Raw genomic sequence first — 12,016 nt, forward strand, 5'->3', positions numbered from 1 at the left:
ATCAGATGTAGTAAAGCACAGCGCTGCAGAATGAAGCACCTGCCCTTTAAGGATTAGTCCCGCTGCATTGTTCCATTTTATGACATCGTGTCGATTACACCTCCTGAGCTGTTAGCAGATTATTATCACATTATATCAGTTCAGGAGGTAAGTCATAGGATATACATTCCCCAGGGTTCTCAGCACTGCCGATATCTGATCCCACTGATCGCTACAACCAGCCCCTTCCCACTCTCATGGCTGATAACAGAGGACAACAGAGGGCAGCCACCTCCACAGACAATGTAGACTGCAGGCGTACTGTCTCTTTAAATCACGCCTGGTCACTTAGTGTGTCTGGCTGTAGGGGATCGCCCTCCGCCATCGCTTACCCCTCAGCATGGAATGTGTCTGTGGATTCCTATGTTATACCGCGCTCCTCTCATCTCACCCGCAGTGTGGGAAATGCTCTGCAGCAGTGATAGTGCCCGCTTATGTATCTAGGAAAGAGAGGAAATCCCATACTGACCACTGCCAGACACTGACTACACATAACCGTAATACCAGGACCACTGGAGGCTGAAAGCTATATCCTGTAACTGCTGTATCCTAGTGTTATAGGAGCCATATTATCATACAGTGTTATAGCAGTTATATTCTTGTATATAGGAGCAGTATTATAGTAGTTATATTCCTGTATATAGGAGCAGTATTATAGTAGTTATATTCCTGTATATAGGAGCAGTATTATAGTAGTTATATCCCTGTATATAGGGGGCAGTATTATAGTAGTTATATTCCTGTATATAGGAGCAGTATTATAGTAGTTATATTCCTGTATATAGGGGCAGTATTATAGTAGTTATATTCCTGCATATAGGGGCAGTATTATAGTAGTTATATTCCTGTATATAGGGAGCAGTATTATAGTAGTTATATTCCTGTATATAGGAGCAGTATTATAGTAGTTATATTCCTGTATATAGGAGCAGTATTATAGTAGTTATATTCTTGTATATAGGAGCAGTATTATAGTAGTTATATCCCTGTATATAGGGGGCAGTATTATAGTAGTTATACACGAACTGGAGAGAGTGGAACGGCTGCACATCCCATCTATGGCTGATACTAATGCCGCTAGGCCTATATTAAAAATCAACACCAGAGTGTCTGTATATGAATTGATCAAGCCATATTGCCCCGTGTACCACCGCGCAGGTCCTCTGGTCCACACGGGTCCCTACGCTAACTCCACACCGTGTCGGTCAGCGACCGCCAACCCCGCAAAGCGTGCACGTGCAGGGAAGGGAGGCCATGGAACGGCCCTGCAACCCCAATGTCACAGGACCAGACCCAAAAAGCCCCACCAAAACCCAGCCAGCACCACCGGCGGGGAAGGCTGCCCCCAAACGACACAAGTATGGATATGGTATTACACTTACCATTGCTGCTCTCACAGAATGGGGAAGACATAGGGTCCAGACATGTGAGCACAGGCATATCCTGCTAATTTTGGTCATGTGGGTCTTATAAAGGAGTGCTAGCCTTCCCCGCCGGTGGTGCTGGCTGGGTTTTGGTGGGGCTTTTTGGGTCTGGTCCTGTGACATTGGGGTTGCAGGGCCGTTCCATGGCCTCCCTTCCCTGCATGTGCACGCTTTGCGGGGTTGGCGGTCGCTGACCGACACGGTGTGGAGTTAGCGTAGAGACCCGTGTGGACCAGAGGACCTGCGCGGTGGTACACGGGGCAATATGGCTTGATCAATTCATATACAGACACTCTGGTGTTGATTTTTAATATAGGCCTAGCGGCATTAGTATCAGCCATGGATGGGATGTGCAGCCGTTCCTTTCTCTCCAGTTTCCGTATTATAGTAGTTATATTCCTGTATATAGGAGCAGTATTATAGTAGTTATATTCCTGTATATAGGAGCAGTATTATAGTAGTATATTCCTGTATATAGGAGCAGTATTATAGTAGTTATATCCCTGTATATAGGGGCAGTATTATAGTAGTTATATTCCTGTATATAGGAGCAGTATTATAGTAGTATATTCCTGTATATAGGAGCAGTATTATAGTAGTTATATTCCTGTATAAAGGAGCAGTATTATAGTAGTTATATCCCTGTATATAGAAGCAGTATTATAGTAATTATATTCCTGTATATAGGAGCAGTATTATAGTAGTTATATTCCTGTATATAGGAGCAGTATTATAGTAGTTATATTCATGTATATAGGAGCAGTATTATAGTAGTTATATTCCTGTATATAGGAGCAGTATTATAGTAGTTATATTCCTGTATATAGAAGCAGTATTATAGTAGTTATATCCTTGTGTTTCCAATTGTTATTAGTAGTATTTGTGGTTCCACTTTAAATATGATCAGTACATTCCCTCTTCTAGATAATTTTGTGTTGTGTGTGTGTGTGTGTTTATATGTGTGTGTGTGTGTGTGTGTGTGTGTATATATATATATATATATATATATATATATACATATACATATATATATACACTGATCTAACCTGCAATTCATCCATCTGATGTATATGTTTCTCTTCACAGTTACATGACAGATGGGGGACTGGGACTTTACGCCCGAAGATTAAATCGTCTGCCTGACGGAATGGCGGCCGTGCGGGAAACTCTTCAGCGGAATGTGTCTATGGGACAAGGAGATGCTGACAGGTGGGAGTGCGCTCTGTCTGTCCTGTATTCATAGTGTTATTACCATCCTGGATTGTCACCCAGCTCAGTGCATTAGTCTGTAGGTGTTTCGGGGCCTGGGATTCTTCCTCTGTTCTTCTGATGTTCACAGGACCTAATAGGCCATAAGGTTATCCCTCTTAGGGTCTGGCCATATACATTAGATAGATGTTGGTGGTGATTGATTTGGAGTCCCAGCCTCTGACGTTGGTGTCTCTGGTTGTTGTCTCAGCGCCCCTGGACGTTGGTGTGTGATGGTTACGGTGTGTACATTGTGTGGCTATATATAGTAGCTGCTATAACCGGCCATCGCTCATGAGGCTATGCATGCCTCCGCACCGTGATAAATCATTGCACCATTGTAGTTGGGGAAACCTTTGGCAACAAAACTACACGCTGTAACATGCCTGTAGCCTGCAGTGCAAGCTGGGACTTTTAGTTCTCTACCATCTGAGGTCAGTTCAGCCTGGGGCTTATGGTCTGTGCTCCATGCAGCTTTAATCCTCCTTAGATCCGTACAGCAGGTGGGTCCTAGAGTTTCAGGGACCACCCCGGGCTGAGTTATAAGGAGGGCTGTTAAATCTGATCTTACACTGGTATTGTTCTCCTATGGATTATAGGTGGATTTCGGCCGCAGACATGATCCCCATCATCCTCCACCAGCATTAGGTGGAGGGAAGGGTGCACTTTTATAAGTTATTGTAATGGTGTACATTGTAAATCTTTAAATGTTGCTGTTTGTGTCTTGTTGCAACATGTCTTATACTCTGGTCACATCCAAAGCTGAGTGTTCCTTTACATGTGCCATTTTAAAGGTGTTTTTTTTTTTTTTCAAATTAACTGGTGCCAGAGATTTGTAATTTACTTCTATTAAAAAATATGCAGTCTTCCAGTACTTATAAGCTGCTGTATGTCCTGCAGGAAGTGGTGTATTCTTTACAGTCTGGAGAGCAGGAGAGGTTTTCTTTTCAATCTTTATTTATTGAAGTTTTTTAGTTTTTACAACAATACTTTAGGGAATACAGAGAGAAAAGAGGGGGGGGGGGGGGAAAGGGGTCAGGACCCCATTATAGATTCAGTTCAAAACTGTACATACTATAATACATAATATAGATATAAGTTACAGAGTCATAACAGTCTTTTCTAGATATAAAATATAGAGAGGGTCTTTGGTGAGAGGGAGGGAGGGGGGGGAGTTGTAGAGAGGTTTTCTATGGGGATTTGCTGCTGCTTTGGACAGTTCCTGACATGGACAGAGGGGGCAGCAGAGAGCACTGTGTCAAACTGGAAATAATGCACCACTTCCTGCAGTACATACAGCAGCTGATAAGTACTGGAAGACTAGACTTAAATAGAAGCAAATTACAAATCTCTGACACCAGTTGATTTGAAAGAAAAAAAATTTGGTGAACAAATCCTTTATTGCTTGCTCTGGTTTTGTAGTTCTCTCCAGCTGTTACAAAACTACAAGTCCCATCATGCCCTGACAGCCTTCGGCTGTCAGGGCATGGTGGGACTTGTAGTTTTGCAACAGCTGGAGAGCCACAGGTTGGAGAACACAGCTCTAGTCACATCCAAATCCTACACTCACATCTCACTGCCGCCCCCCTCCTGTTCAGTGTGTGTACTCCACCAGCAAACTTGTGACTGCATCGCTGGTAGTGGATGGAGCATAAGAAGCATGTGTATATATCAGTGCCTGGTCACATCCTCAGCTCTCTGCACCGTCAGTATGGCGGTAGTACGGTGACTGATAAGGCTCGGGGCTCTATGCCGGGTGAGTCAGACAGTTCCAGGAAGAGACCAGATAGGATCCTCTTGTAGTTGTTGTCCTTCCCGTCAGCTTCCCATCATTCCCTTCCAGTAAGGCTGGCCATAGGCGTTCTACAGAATGAGGTCACCCCCTCCTCCTCCGCTGGGTGCCATTGTGTGTGTACAGAATAGAGAGAACTCCAGGTGTGAGCTGATGTGACAATAAAGTCATAATGGGAAGTACGGCACCGCCCCGGCCTCTGCATCATGGGGGTCCTGGAGTTTAACCCCATACAAAGCAAGCCTTATAGACTACTATATATTATAGCCTATGGCGATAAAACCTGTAATGTGTATTGTGACCGAGATACAGCATAAAATCCTATAGATGGACTACTACCTCTGCCATATAGTAACAGTAGTATAATAGACATGCCATATAGTAACAGTAGTGTAAGAGACATGTCATATAATAACATTAGTATAATAGACATGCCGTATAGTAATAGTAGTGTAAGAGGCATGCCATATAGTAACAGTATAAGAGGCATGCCATATAGTAACAGTATAAGAGACATGCCATATAGTAACAGTATAAGAGACATGCCATATAGTAACAGTATAAGAGGCATGCCATATAGTAACAGTATAAGAGACATGCCATATAGTAACAGTAGTATAAGAGACATGCCATATAGTAACAGTATAAGAGACATGCCATATAGTAACAGTAGTATAATAGACATGCCATATAGTAACAGTAGTATAATAGGCATGCCGTATAGTAACAGTAGTATAATAGACATGCCATATAGTAACAGTAGTATAATAGACATGCCATATAGTAACAGTATAAGAGACATGCCATATAGTAACAGTAGTATAATAGACATGCCATATAGTAACAGTAGTATAATAGACATGCTATATAGTAACAGTATAAGAGACATGCCATATAGTAACAGTAGTATATGAGACATGCCGTATAGTAACAGTATGAGACATGCCGTATAGTAACAGTATAAGAGACATGCCGTATAGTAACAGTAGTATAATAGACATGCCGTATAGTAACAGTAGTATAATAGACATGCCATATAGTAACAGTATAAGAGACATGCCATATAGTAACAGTATAAGAGACATGCCATATAGTAACAGTAGTATAATAGACATGCTGTATAGTAACAGTAGTATAATAGACATGCCATATAGTAACAGTAGTATAATAGGCATGCCGTATAGTAACAGTATAAGAGACATGCCATATAGTAACAGTAGTATAATAGACATACCATATAGTAACAGTAGTATAATAGACATGCCATATAGTAACAGTAGTATAATAGACATACCATATAGTAACAGTAGTATAAGAGACATGCCGTATAGTAACAGTATAAGAGACATGCCGTATAGTAACAGTAGTATAATAGACATACCATATAGTAACAGTAGTATAATAGACATACCATATAGTAACAGTAGTATAATAGACATGCCATATAGTAACAGTATAAGAGGCATGTTGTATAGTAACAGTATAAGAGGCATGCCGTATAGTAACAGTAGTATAATAGACATACCATATAGTAACAGTAGTATAATACATGCCATATAGTAACAGTAGTATAAGAGACATGCTGTATAGTAACAGTAGTATAATAGACATGCTGTATAGTAACAGTAGTATAATAGACATGCTGTATAGTAACAGTAGTATAATAGACATGCTGTATAGTAACAGTAGTATAATAGACATGCCGTATAGTAACAGTATAATAGACATGCCATATAGTAACAGTAGTATAATAGACATGCCATATAGTAACAGTATAAGAGGCATGTTGTATAGTAACAGTATAAGAGGCATTTTGTATAGTAACTACAACATATAGTTAAAATAAACATGCCATACAGAAAAAGTGTAAATTAGAAGATGAGAGATTGGGAGGCAGTAGTATACAGCCCAGTATACAGCCATAGCTCATGCATTGGATCTACAGGCCAGTGATGGGGAGGACGCTGCTGCTGATGTCATGCTGGGACCTGTAGTTGGGCAATGCTGATGACGTCACCAGCAGAACCAGTAATGCCTTCAGTCACCAGAGACTTATCAGCCGTACCATACAGACAGCAGCTGCCTCCTGACATTTCCCTGCAGTTCTGGAAACTCAGAAAAACATGAGTAAGCGATAGCATTCACCTGCAGCGGCTCCGGAGGCCTGTGTGCTTTCCCACACTCACACCTTTATGGGAACCGGCCCTTTAATTCTTCCCAGGTACTGATCTCTAGTGTGTACTGGCTGATCCTAGTATGTATCCTGCATGACTGAAGCCTAGCTACACCACAGAGACTATAATGTGCACAGTGACCCCACCAGCAGAATAGTGAGTGCAGCTCTGGAGTATAATACAGGATCAGTAATGTAATGTATGTACACAGTGACCCCTCCAGCAGAATAGTGAGTGCAGCTCTGGAGTATAATACAGGATGTAACTCAGGATCAGTAATGTAATGTATGTACACAGTGACCCCTCCAGCAGAATAGTGAGTGCAGCTCTGGAGTATAATTTAGTATGTATATAGGTTTCTTACACTGTGCACATTATTCCCCCTATAATGTGAGGTGGAGCGGCCTCGGCTCTCACACTACCTGCTCCGCCTACTATCCTGCATATTCAGCACTTTAGCAGCCTGGATGGATAATGATCTTGGAATCTCAGGATCCTGAAATAAATCGATATACAAGCAGAATGAGCCCAAAGAATGGCGTCCGCTGGGATCGCAGCCATGAGCGGAATTTGTTATTTTAGTCCTGTGCGCTCTCTAAACATTGGGTTATATTCAGTCTCTAACAGATTTGCTGACTGCGGGGAATGGAGGCCTGGGAACGGTGGTCCCTGTAATGGCTCCGGCTGATAGAGGGGGGAATGGAGGCCTGGGAACGGTGGTCCCTGTAATGGCTCCGGCTGATAGAGGGGGGAATGGAGGCCTGGGAACGGTGGTCCCTGTAATGGCTCCGGCTGATAGAGGGGGAATGGAGGCCTGGGAACGGTGGTCCCTGTAATGGCTCCGGCTGATAGAGGGGGGAATGGAGGCCTGGGAACGGTGGTCCCTGTAATGGCTCCGGCTGATAGAGGGGGGAATGGAGGCCTGGGAAAGGTGGTCCCTGTAATGGCTCCGGCTGATAGAGGGGGGAATGGAGGCCTGGGAACGGTGGTCCCTGTAATGGCTCTGGCTGATAGAGGGGGCATTTCCTGCCGTTAATGATTGTCGGGAGCCTCCTGTCAGACGTGTCCATTGACCTCCAAAGTCATTGAAACTGGGCTAATAAACAGACGCTCCCACATAATGATAGGCATCAGCCGGACACTACCCACAATGCACTGCAGGAGCAAGCCTGACATTTATAATAGTGCAGGAAAATTACCACATGTGGGTGCAATGGAGATAATGCAGGGATCGGGGGGGTCGTCTCTGCACTTCCTGACACCCATCCTGTCCCTGACTTAAATTGGCTGATACCAGTGTATCCAGGACTGTGACCGTCTACGTGATCAGGATCACAAAACATCCATAGTAAACAATGGCCCAATAGTCGTCTCACAAATATTTGCTGTCTGCGGGGACCCTGACCCCGACCCCCTGTGTGCTCTGCTGACCAGGTAAGAATGTCATCTGATAAACTCCTCCACATTATATGACATAATACAGCCGGGGGCCCCATCCGCCCTCACCAGCCAGACAAGCCTGTGGCGCAGGATATCGCACAACCATGCAGGTATTTCTGCTGTCAGGACACGCTGATCGGTGATATCACTAAAGGTGTGAAGTCAGAGCTGTCACCGACACTCTCATAGAGTCACTGAGGTCTCATAGACTGCACTCTACATGTGTAGTACAAGAGACAGCTGAAGCCTAGTCTACATGTAACCATATATTATCTACATGCCATAATGATTAATTACATCCTGTATTATACTCCAGAGCTGCACTCACTATTCTGCTGGTAGGGTCACTGTGTACATACATTACATTACTGACCCTGAGTTACATCCTGTATTATACCCCAGAGCTGCACTCACTATTCTGCTGGTGGGGTCTCTGTGTACATACATTACTGATCCTGAGTTACAGTGTATATACATGTAGTGGTGGGTTTGGAGCTCCCTCTTTGTATACAGTGTATATACATGTAGTGGTGGGTTCGGCGCTCCCCCTTTGTATACAGTGTATATACATGTAGTGGTGGGTTCGGCGCTCCCCCTTTGTATACAGTGTATATACATGTAGTGGTGGGTTCGGCGCTCCCCCTTTGTATACAGTGTATATACATGTAGTGGTGGGTTTGGAGCTCCCCCTTTGTATACAGTGTATATACATGTAGTGGTGGGTTCGGCACTCCCCCTTTGTATACAGTGTATATACATGTAGTGGTGGGTTTGGAGCTCCCTCTTTGTATACAGTGTATATACATGTAGTGGTGGGTTTGGAGCTCCCTCTTTGTATACAGTGTATATACATGTAGTGGTGGGTTCGGCGCTCCCCCTTTGCTTACAGTGTATATACATATAGTGGTGTGTTCGGCGCTCCCTCTTTGTATACAGTGTATATACATGTAGTGGTGGGTTCGGCGCTCCCTCTTTGTATACAGTGTATATACATGTAGTGGTGGGTTTGGAGCTCCCTCTTTGTATACAGTGTATATACATATAGTGGTGGGTTCGGCGCTCCCCCTTTGTATACAGTGTATATACATGTAGTGGTGGGTTCGGAGCTCCCCCTTTGTATACAGTGTATATACATGTAGTGGTGGGTTCGGCGCTCCCCCTTTGTATACAGTGTATATACATGTAGTGGTGGGTTCGGAGCTCCCCCTTTGTATACAGTGTATATACATGTAGTGGTGGGTTCGGCGCTCCCCCTTTGTATACAGTGTATATACATGTAGTGGTGGGTTCGGCGCTCCCCCTTTGTATACAGTGTATATACATGTAGTGGTGGGTTCAGCGCTCCCCCTTTGTATACAGTGTATATACATGTAGTGGTGGGTTTGGAGCTCCCTCTTTGTATACAGTGTATATACATGTAGTGGTGGGTTCGGCGCTCCCTCTTTGTATACAGTGTATATACATGTAGTGGTGGGTTCGGCGCTCCCCCTTTTTATACAGTGTATATACATGTAGTAGTGGGTTCGGCGCTCCCCCTTTGTATACAGTGTATATACATGTAGTGGTGGGTTCGGCGCTCCCCCTCTTTATACAGTGTATATACATGTAGTGGTGGGTTCGGCACTCCCCCTTTGTATACAGTGTATATACATGTAGTGGTGAGTTCGGCGCTCCCCCTTTGTATACAGTGTATATACATGTAGTGGTGAGTTCGGCGCTCCCCCTTTGTATACAGTGTATATACATGTAGTGGTGGGTTCGGCACTCCCCCTTTGTATACAGTGTATATACATGTAGTGGTGGGTTTGGCGCTCCCCCTTTGTATACAGTGTATATACATGTAGTGGTGGGTTCGGCGCTCCCTCTTTGTATACAGTGTATATACATGTAGTGGTGGGTTTGGAGCTCCCTCTTTGTATACAGTGTATATACATGTAGTGGTGGGTTCGGCGCTCCCTCTTTGTATACAGTGTATATACATGTAGTGGTGGGTTTGGCGCTCCCCCTTTGTATACAGTGTATATACATGTAGTGGTAGGTTCGGCGCTCCCCCTTTGTATACAGTGTATATACATGTAGTGGTGGGTTTGGCGCAGCCCCTGTGTAACCTCTTTAGCAGAGCGGCGGTGATATCATGGCTCCGGTATTCCAGTTTCTCCACGCAGAAGTTCATTACCTGCGGAGCTTACGTCCGTTCCGGTGCTTGGCCTGTAAAGCAGCAGTAAATCTGTTTCCTTCCAAGCATATATCTACATTTGTTCCATTGCGGCCCAGTAAAATGATTGGAAAGGAGACAGCGATCCCATAAGGAGTTGGCGGGCTGCAGCGGTGTATGTGCAGCGTTACGTCATGCTCCTGTCCGCACTCGTGTGGAGTCGGGGTAACGGACAGATCACGGACGGATTATAAACAGCTGCACAGGCTATAAATGCCATAAAGCGTCTCCAGCCCTCGGCTTATACCTGCTAAACCTATAGGATGATGGGAGCCATATAGCACAACGGGGGAGGGGTGCACCTGGGCCTCTATGGGTACAGAACATAAAGGGACGGTAATGGGATACAGCCTTGTCCTGGAAGAAGGAACGGATCGCCATCATTCTTCCATCTGAGGATGGCAAAGCTGTCAGGCCATATATGTAGACACGGTTGTCTCTACCTCTGTAGTGAAATCTCCCTGTACCTCCTGCTTGTTCAGGATCTGTGGGTGTAAAATTGTCACTTAGGTGCTCTAATCTAATATTGTATAGGAAAACAGCAGTGCAGCAAGGCTCAGTTCACATGAGTGACCTGATGAAATCTGCCTCTTATTACAGAAAAGCAGTGATGTCCAACCTTTGACCCTCCAGCTGTTGCAAAACTACCATTTCCATCATGCCTGGACAGCCTAAGCTTTAGCTTTGGCCATCAAGGCGTGATGGGAATTCAAGTTTTGCAGCAGGTTTTGGGTTAATACTTAATACATCAGACTCTATATACTGGTGACTCTATGGGAACAAACCCTGACCCCCTTAAAGGGCTCTGATGACCTTTCCTTGTGCACATATTCACATACTTACGGTAGAAGCTGTATACACTTCCACTCCCTGAGTGCACACGCCAGGTATACGGGAGATCCCTTTATATACAGCAATGACATCTGTATTATATGCAGCTCAGCTCTTATTACCAGAAGTGACCTCTGTGCCCTGCATTATAACCAGGCTTCAAGTAGGCGCTCTCCAAGGACAGGATCACGTCTCACGTGTCTTTTGGTCTTATCGTCTTTCCTTACATTTAATTCAATAGGATTCTTATAAATGACGCTTCATGTATTGTAGTTTAAGGGGTTGTATAGGATTAAAAAAAAAAACTGGAATCATCTTGCAAAATCAGCATCAGAGCTGTCCTCGGGTTGTGTGTGGTATGACCGTTCAGCTCCATTAACTTTAGTGGAACTGAGTTGCAATACCGCACATAAACTGAGGACCAGAGTGGTGCTGTTTCTGGAAGAAGGTGGCCATGTTTGCCTCAACAACCTCTTTCGGAAATTTCTTTCAGATCAACTGGTGCCAGAGATTTGTAAATAACTTTTATTTAAATAAAATCGTCAGACTTCCAATACTTATCAGCTGCTGTATGTCCTGCTGGAAGTGTTGTATTCTTTCCAGTCTGACACAGTGCTCTCTGCTGCCACCTCTGTCCACGTCAGGAACATCAAGTCCCCATAGAAAACCTCTCCTGCTCTGGACAGTTCCTGACATGGACAGAGGAGGCAGCAGAGAGCACTGTGTCAGACTGGAGAGAATACACCACTTCCTGCAGGACATACAGCAGCTGATAAGAACTAAAAACATGAGATTTTTTTAATAGAAGTAAATTACAAATTTTTATACCAGTTGATTTGAAAGAAAAAGATTT

General features: G+C 44.0%; 1 protein-coding gene across 10 annotated transcripts in view; it reads left to right on the top strand.

The window, feature by feature from the left end:
• The window catches only part of NAV2 (neuron navigator 2), a 292,991-nt gene that overhangs the window by 247,021 nt on the left and 33,954 nt on the right, over positions 1-12,016 (top strand). For all 10 annotated transcript variants that reach the window (XM_069965097.1, XM_069965101.1, XM_069965100.1 and 7 more), the window contains one exon: positions 2,550-2,672. In XM_069965097.1, coding sequence (XP_069821198.1) covers positions 2,550-2,672 — 123 coding nt within the window. The remainder of the gene's footprint in view (positions 1-2,549; positions 2,673-12,016) is intronic.

The sequence above is a fragment of the Dendropsophus ebraccatus genome, chromosome 4 (assembly GCF_027789765.1).
Source record: "Dendropsophus ebraccatus isolate aDenEbr1 chromosome 4, aDenEbr1.pat, whole genome shotgun sequence".
Lineage (NCBI taxonomy): Eukaryota > Metazoa > Chordata > Amphibia > Anura > Hylidae > Dendropsophus > Dendropsophus ebraccatus.